We start from the raw sequence: 24,464 nt of genomic DNA, 5'->3' as shown, positions 1-24,464 counted from the left end.
GGCTGCAGTGCAAATCATAGTTCTCATTTTTAAAGCATAGTAAAGCAACGTACTGAAAACTAATGCATCCCTCTTTCCTCCAAATCAGCTTCTCCTCATATTGAGTTTGGCCCAGAGTACTTCGAGGGTTTGACAGTCAAGGCAGGAGACAACATCAGGCTGAAGGTGACCATCACAGGACGCCCTGTTCCTAAGGTTGTCTGGCACAGAGACGGTGTCGAGATTACCAAAAAGATGATGGATGTTATCAATGTAGCTGGATCCAGCACCCTGTTTGTCAGGGATGCTGACCGTACTCACGCTGGCCACTACACCGTGGAGGCTACCAATGGATCTGGAAGCAAAAAGGAGAACATCCTTGTTCAAGTCCAAGGTATGTAGTTTTGTCAGTTTGCCCTTAATATTACAGTAAAGTTGTTTGCACCACTGTATATAGTCTTTTAAATTTTTTTAAATTTTTTAATTTAATTCTTTATTTTAGCACAGAAGTACATATTATAAAGCTTACATTGAGACAAAAGCAGTTTAATTTTTCCTCTGCTATCCAGTTTTTTACACTTACAAGAGAGGATTGAATAAATGATAAGAAATATAAAAATAAACAAATTTTAAGAACTTTATACAGTTTGGGATCAGCAAAGTGTATATATAAGAGTCTATACAGGAGAGAGGTGATATGAGGGTTCTCAGTCTGGTAGCAAGAGTGTGAGGGGGCTCTTGTTGTGTGGTATAGTCATTTATTTTCTAACTTTTCTCACACACCTATGTGATACAGACACACCTGGGGAGCCGGTAGGACCCATCACTTTCAGCAACATCTCCGAGGGCAGGTGTACTCTGTCCTGGAACCCACCAGAGAAGGATGGCTGCTCTGAGATTTCACATTACATTGTTGAGAAGCGTGAGACCACCAAGATCTCCTGGGCTTTAGTGTCTGACGAATGTGAAGAGTGCACTTTCACTGCAACCAAGCTCATGAAGACCAATGAGTACCAGTTCAGGGTCTCTGCCGTCAACAAGTTTGGCGTTGGCAGACCTTTGGAATCCAGCCCCATCATTGCACAGTTGCAATACAGTGAGTGAAACATTGGAAAAGCAGTTTTATTCAACATTTCAGATAAAAGAAAAGGTGCCGGTTACAGCTATGCAATAATTTACCAGACACAAACAGGCTGTTGGTCCGGACTGGTTTTCCGGGCTCATAGTACTTTGTTCTATTGGTACGTAAACACAATTTTAACAGGAGGGGAGCATTAATCGAGGGGGGAACAAACTATGACATAACACCAGACCTCTTGTAGACCAGTGACCAGATATTTTGACCATCATGTCAGGGATTTTAATGCCGTTAAATGGGACATTTTTACCACATTTGAACCCAAACCATGATCTTTCCCAAAACTGTGGTTTTTGTGCCTTAACTTAACTATTTTAACCCAAACCATGGAAGGATTGGTGGATCACCTGTAAGCACAAACTTTCCTCCATTTGGAAACAATTTGAATTTGATCATATGATCTTGTGCAATTAACATCAATGCTCATGTGTAATAATTCCGTACCGACATTACATAGACAATTGACAGAGCGGAATCCGGACCAATAGCCACTTCTAAAAGAAAAATGTAATTTCTACATGCACCACTTTTCTTGTTTCCCCCAGCTGTTCCTGATGCTCCAGGCACTCCTGATGCCACTGAGGTGACAGGAGAGAGCATCACCCTGGCCTGGGCTCCTCCAACATCTGATGGAGGAAACCCCATCCACCACTATATTCTAGAGAAACGAGAGAAGAAGACTATCCGATTCTACAAGGTGATTACCAAGAAGCCTATTGTCGAGTGCGCTCACCAGGTGCTCCATCTGACCGAAGATATGGAATATGAGTTCCGTGTTATGGCTGTGAATGATGCTGGTGTTGGAGCTCCCAGCAACATCTCCATTCCTATCAAAGCTGCTGAACCAAAGGATATCCCCTGTGCTCCATCTGTGGTCTGTGTGTCAGACTCCACCAACAGCTCCATCAGTCTGGAATGGTCCAAGCCTGCGGATGACGGAGGCATGGAGATCCTGGGCTACATCATCGAGATGATGAAGGCTGATGAGACAGAATGGAAGAGAGTAAATGAGGAGCTGGTAGCAGAAACCCATTATGTGGTGGGTGGCCTACAGACAGGAGCTGAGTATAAGTTCCGTGTTGCAGGTGTCAATCATGTGGGAAGAGGTGAAGACCAGGAGACTTCAGAGCCTGCTCAGGCTGTTGACAGGCAAACACCACCACAGGTTGATATTGATGCTGCCTTCAAGCAGACACACATTGTCAAGGCTGGAGGTTCAGTGTGCCTGGGCGTCAACTTCAGAGGAAAGCCCATTCCCACTGCCACCTGGGTGAAAGAAGAAGGAGAGTTGGGTGTCCTGTCAGAGATCATAACTACAGAAGGCAGCAGTTCTCTATGCATTGAAAACTGTTCTAGAAATGATACAGGCAAATACACTGTTAACCTGGAGAATGCCAGTGGCAGCAAGGCAATTACTTTCACTGTAAAGGTGATGGACACTCCTGGAACTCCACAGGCTGTGGCCTTGAAGCAAGTGTCCAGAGGCTCAGTCACAATTATTTGGGAGCCTCCACTTAATGATGGTGGAGCACGAATCCATCACTATATCGTTGAAAGGCGTGAAGCTAGCCGTCGCACCTGGCAGGAGTCTGGTGGCAAGTGCACTCAGCATATCATGAAGATCCAGGACTTGCTGGAGGGGGTACCATACTTCTTCAGAGTCTCTGCAGAGAACCAGTATGGTGTGGGTGAGGCATTTGAGCTGACTGAGCCTGTCATTGCCACTGCACAGCCATCTGCTCCGAAGAGACTGGACATCCTTGACACCACAGACAGCTCTGTGTCACTGGGCTGGCTCAAACCAGAGCATGACGGTGGTAGCCGCATCCAGAGTTACACCATTGAGGCTAAGCCAAAGGGTACAGACAAATGGGTAGTGATTGGTAACACCAAGAATCTCACCTATGATATTGAAAAGCTCAACAAGGGTGATGAGTATGACTTCCGTGTGAAGGCTAAGAATGAAGCTGGCTTCAGCCAGCCCAGGGAAACTGTGACCCCCGTGCTCGTCAAAGAGCCTCACATTGAACCTGCTGCTGACCTCAGTGAGATCACCGGCCAGCTCATTACATGCAGGTCTGGTAGCACCTTCACCATCGATGTTCCCATTAGCGGTAGACCCGCTCCCAAAGTCACCTGGAAGCTAGAGGAGATGAGGTTGAAAAACTCTGACAGAGTTACCATCAAAGTAACTAAGGATAGAGCCAGCATCTCAGTCAAGGAGGCCATGAGAGGTGATGGTGGTAAATACTACCTGACTCTGGAGAATGTGACAGGAGCTAAGACCTTCACTGTTGAAGTTAATGTCACTGGTAGACCCAGTCCTCCAACCGGACCCATTGAAATCTCATCCATCACCTCTGCATCCTGCGACATTAACTGGCAACCACCAGAGGACGATGGTGGCACTGACATTACCAACTACATTGTAGAGAAGCGTGAGTCTGGCTCTACTGCCTGGCAGCTGATCAACTCCAGTGTAAAGCGCACATCTCTCCATGTTTCTCATCTGACCAAGTACATGCAGTACACATTCAGGGTCTCTGCCGAGAACAGGTTTGGTGTCAGCAAGCACACGGAGTCTGAGACTATTGTTGCAGAGCATCCTTTCAGTGAGTACAATTATATCAACTTAAATTTTTGACAGCAATTCAATATTTGAATGTTAAAGAACATATTTTTAAACATTTCTTAGATTTTCAATGTCTGTGAAAAAATGTGCATCTTCTTTTGAGTCAGGCTGTGATATAGGTGACTGTACTCAAAAACAAAATCTCATTTTTTAATCACAGCACCTCCTGGCGCACCAACAAGGCCCTCAGTCATCAATGTCACTGCCAACACAATGACCCTGACATGGGAGGAGCCCTACCATGATGGTGGCAGCAAGGTGACAGGTTACTGGATTGAGAAGAAGGAGAGGAACATTATTCTGTGGGTGAGGGAGAACAAGATCCCATGCTTTGAGTGCTCCTACCAGGTGGAGGGCCTAGTTGAAGGTCTGGAGTACCAATTCAGGATTTATGCCATGAACAGTGCTGGGCTGAGCAAAGCCAGCGAGGCCTCCAAGGGAGCAGTGGCTCAAAACCCTGTTGGTGAGTGTTTTTTGTTTTTTTTGACACTTTTATTTTTAGTTTTTGTATAAACGGAGAATAAATGGGGTCTGGACATAACAGCACAATCAGTAAAAGAAAAAAAGCACAGGTACAGTTCACAATGCATTCCAAAGGGTTCAGAAAAGAAAAAGGAAGACTGTTAAAAGTCTGTATGAATATAACAATCCCATTTTTCTCCTTATTTATGTTGATAAGAAGGGCAATGGTGGGAGGGTCCCTCTGATGCCAGCATTTTGTAATTGTTTTTTTACTTGCGGCCATAAATATCTTCAAAAGATGTGTGTCGCTTTTACCGAGACCTTTAGGAATGTTTCCGAGGTACAAAAAAGTGAAAGAAAAATCAGATTTAAGGTTCACTTGTTGGTGAGTGCTGAAAAATGTGTATCACACTATCCAGTTCTTTATGTTTAGGTAATATGGCTTTGCTCTGGCATGTCTGACAAAAATTATCTTTCTATTTTTTAGATCCACCAAGTAAGCCAGAAGTCACAAATGTCACGAGAACCACTGTGTCCCTCAAATGGTCGACTCCACTGAATGACGGTGGCAGCCCCATTGTGGGATACATCATTGAGCGTAAGCCATATACTGTGACTGGTGAAGGCCGCTGGCTGAAATGTAACTACACCAATGTGACAGACACTTTCTACACTGTGACTGCCCTGGGAGAGGGAGAACCCTATGAGTTCAGAATCATCGCCAAGAACGCAAACCAGGTCTTCAGCTCACCCTCAGAGTCCACCGGCTCTGTGCAGTGCAAGACTGACTTCGGTAAGATGTGTTTCTTTGATGATGACACAATACCACCAGTACAGCCCTTTACATATCTGACCTTAACTATCAAAATAAAAACTGTCTCAAGTTTCATGCGACATGTATTAATATAACCAATATTGAAAAAAGGAAACATCCAGTTTACTTTAGCTAGTAAGTTAGTTAGTTTACTTTTCTCATTGGCTAAATAAACACATCACTTTTTCCACCAAGTTTCTCCCAGGTCTTTTTGGAGTAGGTAGAACTTTTACACCTCTTTAAAAGGGTTGGGGCATCAACACAGATATTGTTATAGTAACTAGGGCTGAATAATTAATCAAAACCGCAATATGGCCTACTGCAATTTTCAAATCGCAGGAGGCACAATATTTGTTAAAGGTGAAATATGTGTCAAAATACCATTTTAAATTAAATATTGTCATGCTGCAGAGATGTCCTGGCCAACACATCATATTCTACAGGCCTAAGAAAACATATTTGTTTGGTACAAACCCCCGCAAAAATCACACCATCATCATTTTAATATGTTTTTCAATTAAAATGAGAAGAATGAGGTAAAAATGATCATTTTCTCTAATATTGCAAATCATATCGAAATTGCAGTCAAAATACTCGCATTATATATTTTTTCAAAATCGTTCAGTCCTAATAGTAACCATTTTCCTTTTTCATCCAACAGAGCCTCCGAAGGCCCAGCTGGACAGCAAACTCATGTCCGAAACTGTAAAGGTCAGAGCTGGTTCAGACCTGGTTCTGGATGCAGCGGTGGGTGGTAGGCCTGACCCCAAAGCTTCCTGGTCCAAGGGCAAAAAGGAGCTGGAGTTGTGTGAAAAGTACCACCTGCAGTACACATCCACCAGGGCCATGGCCATCATCAAGTTCTGTGACAGAGATGACACTGGAAAGTATATCCTCACTGTCAGGAATGTGAGTGGAACCAAGACCGCTGAGGTCAACGTCAAAGTGCTTGGTGAGTGAGATTGTTTTGTTTTTCCACCTTTCAAGTCTACGCATTTCACTGGGAGTATTAAAACAACATTATGCAACTATTTTACTTTAAAATACCAGCTTCAAAATAATTTTGATGGTACACTGACTTGTAATAGGGAGAGTGGCATCTCTTTCAGTCCCACTCCACGTCCTGGGTTAGGGTTAGGGAAATACAGTCTGGCGGCTGCTAGTATGTGTCTTAGTTCTGTTGATAATGATATAGTTATATTGGTGAGATAACATGTGATTGACTTGTGGTAGAAGAGGATACTGTTGCTCCTGCTCAGCAGATGCTACATAATCTTGCTTTAATTTGAGGCAGTTATCCAAAGTGTCTTACCATGAGCACATCTGTTGCATACAGACACCCCTGGAGTGTGTGAAGGCAGCATCGAAATCAGCAAGGTCACTGAAGAGTCGTGCACCCTGAGCTGGAAGCCTCCTCTCGAGGATGGTGGCGATGAGGTCTCCGGCTACATCGTGGAAAGGCGCGACACCAACAGGCTCAACTGGGTCATCATGCAGGCCGAATGCAAGGAGCTGACCTGCAACATCACAGGGCTGTTCAAGAACACAGAGTATCTGTTCAGAGTCCGGGGAGTCAACAAATATGGAGCTGGAGTCCACCTCCAGTCAGCACCCATGATTGCCAGAAACACCTTCAGTAAGTGCTGCCATCAGATCATTGAAAAATAACTGCAAATAATGATTTAAAAGCCCAACATCCTAAAAATCTAGTCTTAAATTCTACTCTTTTAATCTTAAACACTTGTATTTATGTATGTTTTTTTTTAAGAATAAACTTTTCTTGCAACCCACTATCCTCAGCCAAATCTTTCCAAAACATAGTGGCCCTGTTTGCAAAGTATTAGATTAATTCCTAAAAAATAAAACCACAAATGTGATCCTCATAAATTGTAACACTCGGTTATCTTTCTAATCTGTCTTCCTCCAGCTGTGCCAACTCCTCCTGGTGCTCCAGAGATCCTGGCGTCTGGAAAGGACTTTGCCACCATTGAGTGGCTGAAGCCGGAGAGTGATGGAGGCAGCCCATTGATCAACTACCTGGTTGAGAGGCGTGAGAGGAAGAGCGCCCGCTGGGTGAAGGTGAACAGGGACGGAACTCACCTGGAAACAACGCTGAAGGTGTCCGGTTTGGTTGAAGGCAACATCTACCAGTTCAGAGTGACAGCCATCAACAAGGCCGGAGAGAGCGAACCCAGCGAGGTTTCTCTGTATGTTGTCTGCAGAGTTCCAACATGTAAGTCCAGTTTGTCTGACTCTTAGTGCCTAACATTACATGCAACAACTCTCTTTTTCTTTGAGGTTTCTTTTGTACACTGTGAAGAGAGAACAAGTTTTGTTGACAATTCTGAGACTTACTATTTCTTGTGACCATTAAGATTTCAATTAAACCTTTACAACTGGCAATACCAGAGATCTATTGATCTTCAGCCCTGTATCCTCCCCTCTTAGGCACCCCTGCTCCTCCTTCAATCCCTCGTATCACCGACACTCACGCTGACAGCATTAGCCTGGCCTGGTCCTGCCCTGTGGAGGATGGAGGTGCTGACGTGATGGGCTACATCCTGGAGATGCAGGAAGCCGGAGCAGAGGAGTGGACAAAGGCCCATGAAAAGACCCTGCGGGCTATGGAATATGTGGTAACTGGACTCACAGCGGGCAAGAAGTACTGCTTCAGAGTGGCTGGTGTCAACATCAATGGCACAGGAGACTTCAGTGAACCATGTGCTGAGACCGAGCCAGTGGAGAGAATTGGTAAGTTACATATCAGATCAATATTTTCTCTGCAGCCTTAGCCTGCTTCTGCTCTCTTAGTGGTATTAATGGTATCAATACCGAGAAAAGTAGTACATCATTGCGAGTAAGTTATATTGCTTTACAACAAAATAAAGAGCCACTTGATTTCAAACTTCAAACAAATGGTAATTTTCATTCACATATAACATGCTTTGACTGAACATTTGGCCTGACACAAACATTCTTCTTCTAGTGCAAAGGAGTTTATTTCTGTCTTTTAAACACATAAGATAAAATGTATGTAAATTCTAAGATCACCAACATTATAACCCATCTATTATATATTAATCATCTCTTCCTCTCACACAGAAACTCCTGACTTTGAGCTCCATGATGACCTGAAGAAGACCATCTGCCTGCGTGCTGGCGGCTCCCTGCGCATGTTCGTAAATGTCACTGGCCGTCCTGCTCCCGCCATCACCTGGAGCAAGCCTGGTGTTGACCTCCACAACCGAGGCTTCATTGACATCACCAACACATCCACCACACTCATCATCGATAGGGTCCACCGCTACGATGCCGGCAAGTACACGCTGGTAGCTGAGAACTCTGCTGGGAAACAGGAAGTCAACATTCTGGTCAAGGTCTATGGTAAGTTGATAATTACTTATTTATCTATCATCATGACACTGATTGTATGTGATGTGCTACATTTTCGAAAGTTTAGATTTTAACTACAAACTATACTGATTGATTGATTGATAATACTTTACTGTCAGATCAAGTCTGAAATTTTTCTTGCACCACAGCAGCTCCATTTGCAGGATCACAGAAAAGACAAAAAATATTTTAATCATTTTTAATAATGTCACATAACATTACAGTCAAAAGTTACAAGTTACAAAAGACAATATTCAAGGCCTTTCAATTTACATTTGATCTGGGATTAAGCTCCATATTTAATTTTAGGATTGACTGGTATACAAAAAAGAGTGCTTCAGCCTAACCCTATAAATAGTGGAAGCCTGTATCTCTGGTTCGGTGGTAGCAATTTATATGGACTGTTCAGGACATGGTTGGTGTCAGAGATAATGTTGTTGGCCAGCCTTAATATGTTATTATAGTAGGCTGATTCTCAAAGTTTCTCAAGAGGTTGGCCGGCAATCTTTGAGCAGATTTTTGTTTGGTGGAGCAGTTTTGACTTTAAAATAGTAGACAAACATTTCTACCATGTAGTATTACAATACTGTAGAACACTTATAAGACACAGAAATTAAAAAAACAGAATTTGTCTCCTGCCCGAAAGGCCTTAGAAAATAAATTATTTGTTTTGTCTTTTTGCAGACAAATTGTGTTTTTTCCAAGTTAACAGATGGTCTCTCATTAGGCCCCAGTATTTATCTGAAAATACCTGCTTGATTTTTTCATTATTGATAACAAATTATGTTTATTATTATAGATACTCCTGGACCAACTGGACCAATCAAGATCAAGGAGCTGACCAAGGAGTCTGCCACCATTTCCTGGGATGCCCCAGCCGTAGACGGCGGTGCTCCTGTCAACAACTACATCATCGAGAGGCGTGAGGCCTCCATGAGAGCCTACAAGACCGTCACCTCCAAGTGCAGCAAGACTTCTTACAAGATCGATAACCTGATGGAGGGCATGCTGTACTACTTCCGTGTACTCCCCGAAAACATCTATGGTGTTGGTGAACCCTGTGAGACTCCAGACCTCATCCTGATTTGTGAGGTGCCTCTGCCACCACACAAGTTTGAGATGATTGATGTCACCAAGAGCACTGTCACATTGGGCTGGGAGAAACCTGAGCACGATGGAGGCAGCAGGCTAACAGGTTACGTCATTGAGGCCTGTAGGGTTGGCACCGACAAGTGGATGAAGGTGGCCACGCTGAAGATAACAGACTTTGAGCACACCATTGAGAAGCTAAACGAGAAGGAGCAGTACTTGTTCAGAATCAGTGCGGTCAACAGCAGAGGCCCCAGCGAGCCAAAGGAGCTTGTTACAGCTGTCACTGTGCAGGAACAAAGAGGTAACAGACACAAGATTATACTGCTTTTAGTCAAACTTAATACACTCGGAAAATATTTTTGGCAAATAAAAAAATAAAAATAAAAACATGATTGTCAAGGAAATTAAGAGATCCCAACTCTGAACATATTGGAGATTCAGAGATTTCCAAGAGGGAGACACCGAGAAGCATCATAACAGCAATAATAACAATAATAATAATAAAAGAAATATGACTAATAATAATAATAGCAGGCATGGGCGTCAAGCAGTATATGTCACAATTCAGTTCACAATCTAATTCACAACTCTTCACGGAATTTGCAATAATATAACTTTTGTTTTTTTCTTCCCCTTCCAGTGATGCCTGCGGTGGATTTCTCCAGTATTCCTCAGAAGGTTGTCAATGTTCTGGCTGGCAAAACCCTGGAGCTGGACCTGCCAATCATTGGCAGGCCTCCTCCCAGCTGTTTCTGGTACTTCAGCGATAACAGGATGAAAGTCTCTGACCGTGTCAAGATCAAGAGCACTGGCAAGTTCTCTAAACTGACTGTGTCGGACACCACCATCAATGACACCGGTAACTACACCCTGGAGGTGAAGAACGCTGTTGGTGTCATCAAAGAGGTCATCAAGGTCGTCATCCTCTGTAAGGAAATCACCATAATTTATTATTTTATTTTGATTATTTAGTGCTGATACTTATTAAGAGTAGATTATGTTGGAGTCAAGTTGGTTCATTTTTATATTGACAACATCACAGGTAATCAATACCAATTACTTAATTAACATTTCCCTTTTAGTCAGTAAATTTGTATTATTTTCTATGGTAATGTAATATGGACCCTGTTGCATAAAGTGAAAGGAAGAACATAAAGTATTTCACTGTAACCACTTAAACTGATTCTCCTTTTCTCAGCCAAACCTGATGAACCAACGGGACCCATCAGGTTCGATGAGATCGATGCCACCACCGTCACCTGCAGCTGGGATCCTCCAGTCAGAGACGGTGGAGCTCCCATCAGTGGCTACGCAGTGGAACAGCGTGACGCCCACAGACCAGGCTGGGTGCCCGTCTGTGACTCTGTCAGTAGACCGACCTTCAAGTTCGTGAACCTTATTGAGGGAGATGAGTATGTTTTCCGTGCAGCTGCTGTAAATAACTATGGCACCGGAGAATTCCTGCAGTCTGAGATCGTCACTTGCAAGAGCTTGAAAAGTAAGACTTCTGCTTTTCTTTAAGCATGATTACACATTTAGGTGAGATTACAATACTCTCTGTACACCAACAGTATGGTAACATGATGTCCACCCTTCACAGACGTGCCCGGACCTCCTGGCCGACCAACCATCTTTGATGTTTCTCGTGACGGCATGACTGTGGCCTGGGAGCCGCCAGAGGAAGACGGCGGGCTTGAGGTTTCTGGATACATCATTGAGCGCAAAGAAGTGAGGTCTGACAGATGGGTGCATGCCAACAAGAACCCCGTCACTATGACTAGATACAGGTCAACTGAGCTGATCGAGGGCCTGGAATATGAACACAGAATCATCGCCATCAATGCCAGAGGAATGAGCAAACCAAGTCTACCATCCAAACCAGCGGTGGCAACAGATCCTATTGGTGAGGAAACTGATCCAAACACAGGGTGTCGTGGGGTCTTAAAAAGTAATAAAAGTTGATAAATCAATTTAACGAAAAATAAGGCCCTTACAAAGTATTAAAATGTCTTAAATGCCATTTTCCAAGGAAGTAAGTTTTATAGCTTGTTTTCAATATGTATATTTGTCCAAAGAGGTTGTATACTAAAGTTTGGCTGAATATAATTATTTAATAGGTGTGTAGTGGGATTTTTTGTCGTCACTTATGAAATCATGCTAGATTTGACATCATCTGAAAAGGACAACCGTTATGTGAAGGACCTGGGCCAGATTTCCTTGCTCAGTCTTGGGGTCTCAAAATGTATGTAAAGGGTCTTAAAAAAGTTCTGAAAAGGTATTAATTTTAACTTCAGGATTCCTGCATATACCCTGAACCACAGATTTATTTATATTTGATCTTTAAAAATGATGTGATAGAAAGAAAGTTCACAGCAAATAATGTATATAGTTATAGCAGGTGAAAACTTTGAAGTGCAAGTATAGAATCATCTGTTTGAATCATTACCTTTTTCATGTAAAGAAAAGATAAAACATTCAAAGCAGAAGCTAGAAATACTAACATGTTTCTCTTCGTTCTCTTCCGTTCAGATCCACCCGGCTGTCCTCAGAACCCGAGGATCACTGATACTACCAAGACATCTGTGTCGCTGGCTTGGAGTCCTCCCGATGACGAGGGAGACGCAAGAGTGGATGGTTACCTGATTGAGATGCAGAAGGTGGGCACCATGGCTTGGCTCAAGTGCAACACTACGCCATCTCTGATCTGCGAGTACACGCTGACCAACATGCCTCAAGGAGAGGAATTCAAATTCCGTGTGATGGCCTGCAACGCTGGTGGCTCTGGAGAGCCTGCTGAAGTACCAGGAACTGTCACTGTCACTGAGATGCTTGGTAAGGATACAGACATAGCAATAACTACACACAGCTGCAGTAAGATATTTTTATTTTTATGGAACTAATACAGCTGAAAACTGACTTTCACTGTCACCTTTCTCCAGAATCTCCTGATTATGACCTGGAGCTGAAATACAAAGATGTGTACACGGTCCGCCAGGGAGGAGTGGTTAGACTCTCTGTTCCCATCAAGGGTAAACCTCGCCCAACCTGCAAGTGGTCAAAGGACAGTGGTGCAATCTCTGCCACGGCCATGATTGCCTCCACTGAGGACACCAGTGAGCTGGTTATCAAGGGAGCTGAGAGGAGTGACTCTGGCATGTATGACCTCCTGCTCGAAAATAGGGTTGGCAAGAAGAAGGCCCAAATCAAGGTGAAGGTCATTGGCCGCCCAAGCGCTCCAGAAGGCCCATTGACCTTTGAAGAGATTCAGGCCAACTCTGTCAAGGTGTCCTGGAAGGTGCCCACTGACGACGGTGGCTCAGAGATCCTGGGTTACATCGTGGAAAGAAGAGAGGCCACCAGACACGCCTGGTACACTGTGGACTCCAGAGTGACTGACACTCACCTGGTTGTCAAGGGCCTGAAGGAAGGAACCGAGTACCACTTCAAGGTCACGGCTGAAAACTCCTTTGGTATCAGTGCCTCTCTCAAGTCTGAGCAGCCCCTGGTACCCAAGACTCCTCTCTGTAAGTATTCTTCTCAAGTGTCTTTGAACAGTATGTAATCATCGTGTGATTTTTAAGGCAGAATACACACATTTATATACCCTCCAAATCTCAACAACAATGCATCCATGTACGCATTCAAATTAATATTACACATATCTTTCTCTTTCCTTTTCTATCACTGACCGAATCTAATCTAACTGAAATAATCAATATTAATTTCATAAGCATAATACAACTACAAATAGAGAGAGACGAATCAAAAATCTGTGTTTTTCAAACTAGGTCCCCCCGAGCCTTCAAGCACCCCACCAGAAATCATGGACATTACCAAGAGCTCTGTGGCTCTGGCCTGGTCCAGACCAAAGGACGATGGTGGTTCTGCCATCACTGGCTACTTTGTTGAGTACAAAGAGGTGTCCACTGAGACATGGTCCCGTCACGAGACCAAGATCACCTCCACCATGTTTACTCTGCCTGGACTTACCCCTGACTCAGACTACCAGTTCCGCATTGTTGCCATCAACGACATTGGTGAGAGCGAGGCTGGACCGGTGTCTGACCCAGTCACATGCAAGGATCCATTCGGTAAGTCATGGACATGGAAAATTAATGTAAATATTATATATTTCAGAGTAAATTTAAGTGAAATTATCTTGGGTCCCACTAAGTCCCAAGACTATTTGGTCCTTGAAAATCAACACGTTAGCACTGAGACAAGGAAATTGGCTTTTAAATATTGTTCTTCACACAAGTGGAACAACTTGCAGAAGAAGTAAAATTAGACGAACTAATCCCTTTTAATCATTTTAAATCCCTTTTAGCTGACACGGGGCAGTGTGAATGTTTCTGTTTTAATTGAGATTTAACTTCTACGTGCATATATTGCTTTTATTGCCTTAATATGTTTTATATTATGTGTTCTATTGATTTTATATATTGCTTTTTTGTTTCATATATTTAATGATGCTTATTGCTTATCTGTTCATATTTGCTTTTTGTATTTGCCAATTATTGTTTCTTATCTTTTATATTTGTATTCTAATTATGGTGTCCTTGCAAAAGAGAGCGTGCTCTCAATGGCCGACCCTGTATAAATAAAGATTTGAATGAATGAAAAATTGATCAAGACAACTTCCAATATTTGAATGGAACATATACTCTCTCAGTAGAGTTTACAGACAACTAAATCAGGATTAAAAAAAGATACAGTCAGGAAAAGATGGTGTTAATAAGTCACTAAAACAACTAAAACCCTGTTAAGTGAGCTAACTTTTTTGTTTTTCATTTCCTCCAGATAAGCCAAGCCAACCAGGCGAGATTGACACAGTTAATGTCACAAACAACTTAATCACCATCCGCTGGCAAGCTCCAGAGTGTGATGGTGGAAAGGAGGTCCTGGGCTACTGGGTGGAGTACAGGAAGTCCATAGAGAGCACCTGGAAGAAGTGCAACAAGCAGAGGCTGAAGGAAATGCAGTTCACCATGCCTGGATTGGCTGAGGCCACCGAGTATGAGTTCAGAGTGTTTGCCGAGAATGAGACCGGAACAAGCAGACCTCGTAGGACTGCCACATGCATCAAGACCAAACTGAGTGGTGAGTATGCTGTAATATAATATGTGAAAACTTAATGTAAGCCTATACTGTATTTATTCAGAGTGACTTTACTCTGACATAGACATTACTGAATGTAAGACATGTCAGGCACATTCATAATTATACCCCCTTGATTTTTACTTGTAGTGGAAACAAAACCAAGCTTGAGAAAGGAAATGGATGAAGTATCTGCCAAGCTTGGACAGCCTGCCGTCATGAAGTGCCAGATTATTGGCAGGCCTGTTCCTGACATCAAGTGGTACCACTGTGGCAAGGAGATTGTCGAGTCCCTCAAGTACGAGATGAGCTCTGATGGCCGCAACCACTCCCTGTCCATCATGACTGATCAACAGGAGGATGAGGGAGAGTACACCTGCAAGGCCATCAACGATGCTGGAGAGGCTGAATCAACAGGGGTCCTAGTATTGGAGGCTGCTTCATCCTTCCACCCCGACTACCCGCTGAAAGACACCTACTATGCCGGCCTTGGAACCACCCTACGCATCCATGTCGTCTATATTGGACGTCCTCAACCAAAGATCATGTGGCTCCATGGAGCAAAGACCCTGGAGAATACAGAGGATATCAGCATTGAGACCACAGAACACTACACTCACCTGGTCATCAAGAATGTGCAGCGCAGAATCCACGGCGGGAAATACAGGATCAGACTGCACAACCACTATGGCAGGGCTGACACAGCATTCAATGTTGAAATCTATGGTATGTTCATTAAAATTTATAGCACTGTAACAAAGAATGCATCTGTAAATATGGCATTATTGAATTTACAAATAATATCTAATACTTCTGTTTCCAGACAAACCTGATGTACCTCAGGGTCCCATTGTCCTGGACGCCCTCCTGAAGAACTCTGTCATCATCAGCTGGAAGGCTCCAAAGGACGACGGAGGCTGCATGATTACCAACTACATTGTGGAGAAGCGCGAGGACAAGGAGGGCGCTGAATGGGAACTGGTGTCATCATCCATCAATGGCACATCTTGCCGTGTGCCCAACCTTACTGACAGTGCTGGATACTTCTTCCGTGTGTACGCCCAGAATCGCTATGGCAACAGCGAACCACTTGAGCTCACTTCACCTATCCTTATCAAGAGCCAGCTGGGTAAGTTTGATCCAGCAACTATTTATATAGTACTTAAAGTGAGAACAGAAATGCAGATAATGAATTCTTGTCTTAAAACTACAATGCAAGAATAATTGAACAGTGATACATCATAACAATTCTGATGAAAGAAGATGCCCATATACACTGTGCAGAAGGACTAATTTAAATATTATTGTCCACAGAAAAACCATCACCACCTCTGTCACCAGTTGTTTCTGGAATCACCAAGGATTCCTGTGTGGTTTCCTGGAAACCTCCACTCAGCGATGGTGGCTCCAAGATCAAGAGCTACTGCCTTGAGAAGAAGCACAAGAAAGATAAGAAGGAATGGACGGAATGGACTCCGGTGACCCATGATGAGATCAAACAGACGGTGTTCTCCGTCAAGCATCTGACTGAGGGCATTGAGCACATCTTCCGAGTGAAATGCGAGAACCTCGGAGGACAAAGCGACTACAGTGAGGAGACCACTCCCATGGTTCCAGCCACAGCCATTGACATCCGTGCTCCTGCCTTCAAGGAGGAGCTGAGGAACATGAGTGTCAAGTACAAGAGCAATGCTACCCTTGTCTGCAAGATCACAGGACAGCCCAAGCCTGTGATTAAATGGTTCAGACGAGGAAAAGAGATCCACTCTGATGGAAAGAAAATCAAGATTCAAGAATTCAAGGGAGGCTATCACCAGCTGGTCATCACTGAGGTTGATGATGAAGACTCCACTGTGTACCAGATCAGGGCCACCAACCAGGGAGGCTCCATCTGTGCTACAGTCTCTCTAGATGTTGAAAGTAAGCTCACAGATACCCAGTTACTCAAAGTAGATCTTTTTTTTTTCAAAACACTTTTATAAAACTTATGTAAACATATTAAACACATTTTTAAATGAAAACATGTCCTTTAATTCAAACTATTCTTTCTAATTTCTAGTCCCTGCCAAGATCAACCTGCCCAAGAACCTGAAGGACAAGGAAGCCATCCCTGCCCTTCGTGGAGAAGTGGTCAATATCAAGATTCCTTTCAGTGGCAAACCAGATCCTGTCATCACATGGCAGAAGGGACAAGATCTTATAGACAGCAACGGCCACTACCAGGTCATCGTCACCAGATCATTCACATCCTTGGTGTTTACCAACGGAGTGGAGAAGAAGGACGCTGGTTTCTATGTTGTCTGTGCCAAGAACAGATTTGGCATTGACCAGCAGACAGTTGAACTGGATGTGGCCGATGTGCCTGATCCTCCACGTGGTATCAAAGCCAGTGATGTCTCCAGGGACTCTGTCACACTGAACTGGGTGGCCCCAGCAAATGATGGTGGCAGCAAGGTGATCAGTTACATCATTGAGAAGTGCCCCACCACTGCTGAGATGTGGCAGCGTGTTGCCCAATCACGTGACACCCGCTACACTGTTATCAATCTGTTCGGAGGTACCAGCTATCAGTTCAGAGTCATAGCTGAGAATAAGTTTGGACAGAGTGCTCCATCTGAGACTAGCGGACCTGTTATGACCAAGGAAGATAAATCCAGAGTTCTGCTCTATGACAGGGAGGTTGATGATACCGGATATGTCCCCTCGGGCAAGGCTCAACACTCTGATGCCAAGAATCTGCACAAAAAATATGCAATTGCAGAAGAATTGGGCAGAGGTCAATTTGGCATTGTCCACCGCTGTGTTGACATTAACTCTGAGAAGACCTACATGGCTAAGTTTGTCAAGGTGAGAGGTGCCGATCAGGCAATAGTCAAGAAGGAGATTGCAACACTGAATGTGGCCAAACACACTAACTTCCTCCTCCTCCATGAATCCTTCGAAAGCCCTGAGGAACTGGTAATGATCTATGACTTCATCTCAGGTGTGGACATCTTTGAGCGTCTCAACACAGCTGAGTTTGAGCTTAATGAGCGTGAGATTGTTAACTACATGCGGCAGGTATGCTCAGCTCTTGAGTTCCTGCATGAACAGAGCCATGGACACTTTGATATCAGACCTGAGAACATTGTGTACACATCTAGAACCAGCTCTAGTGTAAAGATTATTGAGTTGGGCCAGTCCAGACACCTCACTCCTGGAGACCAAATCAAGATTCAGTATACCACTGCAGAGTACGCTGCCCCTGAGATCCACCAGAATGACATGGTTAGCACTGTCACTGACATGTGGTCTGTTGGTGTCCTTGCATATGTGCTCATAAGTGGACTTAATCCATTCACGGCTGAAACCAACCAACAGATGATTGACAACATTTCCAATGCAGCATACAGCTATGATGACGAGTGCTTCAAGCACGTTAGTGTTGACGCATTAGACTTCACAGACCGCCTAATGACAAAGGAACGTAAACACCGTATGACTGCTGCTGAGGCTCAGGCACATCCTTGGCTGACCAAGCCTGCAGAGGAGATCAGCACCAGAGCAATCAATACCGTCAGGCATAAGAGATACTACCAGACCATGGTGAGGAAAGAGTGGAACACTGTCATCTCTGCAGCCCGCGTGGCCAGTGGTGGCTCCATCAGGTCCCAGCGTGGTGTCTTTGTCGCCAAGGTTAAGATCGCTCCATTTGAGCATGGTCCAGCTGGTGGCCAGATTAGCCATGCAGTAGTGGATGAGGGAGACAATGTGAAATTCACCTGCAACATTGAAAACTATGACAGCACCACTGAAGTGACATGGTACTGTGGTGTCAGGCAGCTTGAAGCTGGTGACAAATATGAAATTGAATATGATGAAGGTGTGGCTGTAATCACCATCAACAAGGTCACAAGAGCAGATGATGGCACATACAGATGTAAGATTGTGAATGAGTATGGTGAGGACAGTGCCTATGTAGAGCTGTTTATCAATGGTGTCAGATCTTACCGTGACTTCTTCACTGCCCGTGTGGTCAAGAAAACAAAGCGCAGAATTGACACTGCCAGAATGCTTCAGAAGCCACCAGAGTTCACCCTTCCTCTGGTTAACCGTACAGCCTACATTGGAGAGGATATCCGCTTTGGAGTCACCATCACTGTTCACCCTGAGCCTCGCGTCATCTGGCACAAGTCTGGACAGAAGCTCATCCCTGGATATGATGACAGAAAATACACCTTCATCAGTGACAAAGGCCTGTACCAGCTGATTATCCACGACCTTGAAGATGATGATGATGCTGAGTACAGTGTTGTGGCCCGCAATAGGTATGGTGATGACAGCTGCAAGGCTCGTCTTACTGTTGTTCCCCGACCTAAACCAGCAGACCTCACCCTGAGGCCCATGTTCAAACGTCTGCTTGCAAATGTTGAGTGCAGGGAGGGCCAGAACGTGCGCTTTGAGATCAGAGTATCTGGCCATCCCACACTCAAGTGGGAGAAAGATGGCACTCCTATAGCCTTTGGACCATCTATTGAGCTTGTCCATGAGGGTCTGGATTATTTCATTCTCCACATCAAAGACACTCTCCGTGAAGACTCTGGCGTCTACAGAGTTACTGCTACCAACTCTGCTGGATCTGCCAGTTGCCAGGCCACGCTCAAAGTAGAGCCCGTCATTCATGTGAAGAAGGAGTATGAGCCAAGTAGAAAGGAGAGGGAAGCAATGGCTGGAAAAGAGAAATTAGATAAAAAGGTTAGGCTGTCTCAGATTTTGGCTGGCACTGATGTCCTGCCTCTACCACCTGCAGCAGTACATGCTGTCAGGGAAGCAGCCTCCATGTTCAAACCTGCTGTGACAACTAAGAAGGGTGAGAAGACAGAGGCTGAGATACAGAAAGAACAAGAAGAAAGGAAGAAGCGGGCAGAGGAAAAGAGGCTGCGTATGCCCTATGTTGTCCCCACTCCTCGTGTCATTAACCCAGCTGTTCTTGAGGAGGATGTGGAAATCAAACACTTCAGGCCCCTCTCTGATATGAAGTGGTACAAGAAACTGCGGGATCAATATGAGTTCCCTGAACCCATGGAAAAAATTAAGCAGAAGAGGATGAAACGTATTCGCCTCTCCAGGTGGGAGCAGTTCTATGAAGTGCCTTACAGGATCAAGGACCACTATGCACCTAGGTGGCGCATCTCATCCATGACTCAGGATGATCTGGAGACAGTGAGGCCTGCAAGGCAGCGCACTCCTTCCCCTGAGATAGAGGCCTACCACAGGATCAGGAGGAGGTCCCTGGGTGACCTGTCAGACGAGGAGCTCCTGCTGCCTGTGAATGAGTATCTGTCCATGAAGAGAACTGAGGAGGAGAGGCTTCGCCTGGAAGAAGAGCTGGAGCTTGGCTACTCTGCTTCTCCACCTAGCCTCAGCCCTGTTCGCTTCGAGCTGTCTGCCCTGCGTCCATCATCACCCAGAATAGTCTACAGTGATGATGAAGAGGGAGAAGAGATCCACAGATATGACTCCTACCGAATTCCATCCAAATATGAGGCTGGCCCAAGTTTTGTTGAGCTCCGCCAGCGTCATGACAAAGCCACATACAAACCTCCAAGACAGAAGACGAGAGTGTATGAGGAGAGAGAAGATCAGGAGCTGCTGCGCCCACATAGTACTTCTCAGAGAATCTCCTCTTACAAGAGCCAACTCAAACGCATGGACTTTGAGGAGAAGACTCGAAGCTCGAGAAAGGAAAAGACTGTCTCTGTTGCAACAGTCTCTGAGAGCACTGAATCTGAGTACCTGACCACTATTACCTCTGAATTTATTCCTAAAACAATCAAGAAGCTCCCAATGCCAGAAGTGGAGAGGAGGAGATCTCCTACCCCGGAAAAGGCTGTCAAGACAGAAGTGGCCCTGCCTAAAGTTGACTATATGTCCAGGTATGAAGAGAGGAAGCAGACTCTGAGATCAGAGAGGAAGTCAGTGGAGAGGAAGGTGGAGGTGGTGACACAGGGTCCCTTTAGCCTTGACCACGCCCCACGTATTACCATCAGGATGCGATCTCATCGTGTTCCCTATGGCTCCCACACAAAGTTCACCTTGAATGTCCAGTCCAAACCTGAGTCTGAGGTTAAGTGGTACCACAATGGAAAAGAGATTCATCACAGCAGCAAATACCACATAAGCAACCTGAGTGGAGTTCTGACTCTCCATATCATCAACTGTGTGACTGAAGATTCAGGCACTTACCGTGTGGTCTGCAAGAATGCCAAGGGAGAGACTTCTGACTATGCCACATTGGATGTAACAGGAGAAGAATATGCTGCTTTCTCTTCGTTCCGCAAAGATGAGGAACCACCATCCTCCCATCTCCCAGAGATGACCAGAACAGAGGTGTATCACGTCTCCTCTAAAACAACAGTGAAGGAGACAGTGAGTGAAGCAGTGAAGGAAACCACGACTGTTGTTGAAAAGTCAAAGGTGAAGCCTAGTGTCCCTGCCAAGATCCTGACCAAACCACTGTCCTTGACTGTGGAGGAGGGAGACATCGCCAGATTTGAATGTGATGTAGACGGTGAACCTGCACCTTTTATCACCTGGATGCATGAAGGAAAAGTTGTTGGTTACTCTGCACGTCACCATGTTGTCTCTACTCAGTACAGCTCCTCCTTTGAGATCTCCGCTGTTGAGATGTCAGATGAAGGTAGCTACACTCTGCTGGTGGAAAATGCTGGTGGCCAACAAGAAGCACATTTCACTCTGACCATCCGCAAGTCTGAGTCTAAGGAGGAAGTAGCTTCCCCCGCCAGAGCCGTCTCTCCAGAGGCCAAGTCCCCTGAACCAATCAAATCTCCACAGAGAGTCAAGTCCCCTGAGCCAATCAAGTCACCTCAGAGAATCAAGTCTCCAGTCTCACCAAAGTCCCCAACACCAAAGTCCCCAACTCCAAAATCCCCAACACCAAAGTCCCCAACACCAAAGTCCCCAACTCCAAAATCCCCCACCCCAAAATCCCCAACTGTGTCTGAGAAGGAACGAGTTACTTCTCCAATCAAGTCACCAAAAAGAGTGATGTCACCAACTGTTGAAAAGAAGCCGAACTTCTCTGTTGGGCTGAGTGATGTCACTGCAACCTCTGACTCTATTGTCAAACTCTCAGTGAAGGTGGCAGGAGAGCCCAGACCTGCAATCTCATGGATGAAGGATGGAAAGGTGATGTTTTTTAAAACTCAAAATATAATTTTCAGCTATTTATAGATAAAAAAAGAATGGAAGAATCTAGTATTTGTTAGTAAATGAATTATATTTCTCTGATTGACAGGCTCTGTCTCAGGGTGGGAAGTATGAAATCTTTGAAGAGCACAGCTCTGCACATCTTGAGATCTATGAATCAGAGGTCTCTGACAGTGGGGTGTACAAGTGCACAGCTACCAACAGTGCTGGAGTAGTGTCAACAACCTGCACAGTCACTGTACGAGGTAAGATAATACCAGCTTGTTAAAACTATTCTCCTTCTTGAACCTGCAGCTACACAAACTTTCAAACAATTTCCTGCCTTGAAGTCTCAAATTTGTCTCTCTTTTAGGCTCCAAAACAAAAGCTGGTATCTCAGAGGAAGTCATGAAAAAGGAATTGGTCCATGAGGAAGTCCTCTCCTCTGTGAAAGAGGTCACATCCTCCCACAGCCAGATGTCCATTACAGAGGGCCAGTCTCTGACTCTGAGGGCCAACATCCCTGGGGCCTCCGACATCAGGTGGATCCTGAATGGGGTCGAACTGACCAACTCAGAGCAATACAGATACGGAGTGTCTGGACACGATCAAACCCTGACCGTCCGGTCGGTCAGCCAGCATGAACAGGGGATCATCACTTGTCAGGCTCAAACAGAGCACGGCCTGGTCAGGTGTCAGTTTGACACCACAATCACAGCCAAGCGCTCAGATGCACCCCACTTCCTGGTGCAACCCAGGTCCCAGAACGTGAATGAGGGACAAAATGTCAAATTCACCTGCGAGATTGCAGGAGAGCCATCCCCTGAAGTGGAGTGGTTGAAAGACAACATGTTGGTGAGTACTTTCTACAGGTTATTTGTTTCTGAGCCTGTGCTAAGACTATTGATACACACAATCTCAGATCTTCAGACTACTGTGAAGACAAATAAAACAACAGAAACCCTTGTACATGAGTTACCATAACACTCTTTCTTTGCAGATATCAGTCACATCCAACATTAGACTGAGCCGCTCTAAAAATCTGTACACTCTGGAGATATGTGAAGCCACGGTTGCAGACAGTGGGAAATACACAATAAAAGCAAGAAATCAGTTTGGACAGTGCTCTGCAACATCCTCCCTCAACGTCTTCAGTAAGTTGCCACTGCATTTCAGTTAAACCCTCAACTAAACCCACTGTATCTCAGTGGGTTTAGTTGGCATGAATACTAAAAAATGGAACTTGGATTGCACTAACTTGCTCACAGGAAACATCAGTGTGTCCTGTGAGCAAACATCTGAAATCTGGTTCAACTTTTCAAACCTTTAAGTGGAAATCCAAGGCACTTGAGCACTTGTGTACGATGACTCTACATACACAGTTGCTTACAGTATACTGTACTTGTAAACATTGTGATATGACCCGTGTGCTTATCATTTGCATTCTCGCAGCTCTTGTTGAGGAACCAACAAAAATGATTATTGTGGAGCAAAGAGCTACTACTGATGCTGCTGCCAGCATTCAGAAAAGTTTCTCAGCCTCGTCAGTTCACATGGAGGCAGCTTCCATGCAGGCCGGCAGTTACAGCAGCAGCTCCCGCTCTGCTGCTGCCGAGCATTCGTTTGAGAGCATGTCTGCGACTAGCATGTCTGCCATGATGGCTGGGTCAATGGTTTCCATGAGCTCCAGCAGCCAAATGATGGAAATGTCTGCTCACTCGCATGTCGAGGCCGCCTCCTCAATGAGGTCCCTCACCACAGGGGTTAAAAGAGGTGAGATGCATTTTAAAATTTGCCTGAATCTGTAACTTCCACAGTGTAATAGGAGGTGGGCCTTGAATTATCTGATTGTCCTGTAAGTAAAGATGAATGATGCTTGTGTAAGATTTGTTTTGCACAAAGAAATAACCCTCAGGTTTTGTCAAGTACAAACGGATGTAAAACATAGAAAAGAAATCCTTAAAGCCTCTTGTTTACTGCTTGTGTGGAAAAAAAATCAGTGAGCTGCACAGTAAATTCAGTAAATTTGATGTTTGTGCGTTTTATAAGGTGCAACTTTAAGGGCTGGTCACTGTCCATTTACTTTATCTATATTTTGTTTTAGTTTTCTTACATGTGTAACTACATCCATGTATAAGGGTTTATTGTGGATTCAGGAAAAGCCTAAGGTCTTCCTAAACTAATATTCCAGGCTAAATTAGGATATAACTAGTTAGTAGCACTGCAAGTAGGCACCAAGCTTTGAGATAGTTCACAAGCAAATAAATTTGGCTTTGCCAGGCACTAATCCTTCAAGCAAAGATGGGAGGTGAAAGCAATTTACTCATCTCACTTGTCTTGTACCATCCAAGGAAAATAAAAACTATATTTGCGAAAATATCACCTTGTAGCTAAGAATGTAACACCAGATTAACAAGCTGATAAATTCTTCTTGCATACGACATCTTTGTTTAGTTGAAGGAATAGGGTTGCACTTTTTAAATGGGTAAAAATATATTTTACTGTACAGCAGAGTATTTTCTGACAAGCAGGATGGAGGAGTCTATAACGATTTCAAAAAATGACAAAATTGCAGTAATTGATGTTAAACCACCTGCCTGGATTTTGACATTTTGATGAAAACTGTGGCTTATTTCTGTGACTGGATTGTTAAGACATGTGTCAAATAT

The 24,464-nt window shown here is 44.4% G+C and overlaps 1 protein-coding gene across 1 annotated transcript in view; it reads left to right on the top strand.

Moving 5' to 3' along the window:
* The window catches only part of LOC121907573 (titin-like), a 214,293-nt gene that overhangs the window by 188,402 nt on the left and 1,427 nt on the right, over nucleotides 1-24,464 (top strand). The window contains 25 exon segments of the mRNA XM_042427209.1: nucleotides 89-373; nucleotides 776-1,075; nucleotides 1,663-3,729; nucleotides 3,910-4,212; nucleotides 4,699-5,004; nucleotides 5,687-5,977; nucleotides 6,362-6,661; nucleotides 6,953-7,258; nucleotides 7,474-7,776; nucleotides 8,128-8,409; nucleotides 9,218-9,811; nucleotides 10,151-10,438; nucleotides 10,709-11,008; nucleotides 11,111-11,413; nucleotides 12,040-12,342; nucleotides 12,450-13,034; nucleotides 13,299-13,601; nucleotides 14,311-14,610; nucleotides 14,758-15,333; nucleotides 15,431-15,736; nucleotides 15,922-16,527; nucleotides 16,667-21,795; nucleotides 21,905-22,061; nucleotides 22,169-22,650; nucleotides 22,796-22,949. Coding sequence (XP_042283143.1) covers nucleotides 89-373; nucleotides 776-1,075; nucleotides 1,663-3,729; nucleotides 3,910-4,212; nucleotides 4,699-5,004; nucleotides 5,687-5,977; nucleotides 6,362-6,661; nucleotides 6,953-7,258; nucleotides 7,474-7,776; nucleotides 8,128-8,409; nucleotides 9,218-9,811; nucleotides 10,151-10,438; nucleotides 10,709-11,008; nucleotides 11,111-11,413; nucleotides 12,040-12,342; nucleotides 12,450-13,034; nucleotides 13,299-13,601; nucleotides 14,311-14,610; nucleotides 14,758-15,333; nucleotides 15,431-15,736; nucleotides 15,922-16,527; nucleotides 16,667-21,795; nucleotides 21,905-22,061; nucleotides 22,169-22,650; nucleotides 22,796-22,949 — 15,129 coding nt within the window.

Source organism: Thunnus maccoyii, chromosome 11, assembly GCF_910596095.1.
Source record: "Thunnus maccoyii chromosome 11, fThuMac1.1, whole genome shotgun sequence".
Classification (NCBI taxonomy): domain Eukaryota; kingdom Metazoa; phylum Chordata; class Actinopteri; order Scombriformes; family Scombridae; genus Thunnus; species Thunnus maccoyii.
This window is presented reverse-complemented; position numbering and strand designations above follow the sequence as displayed.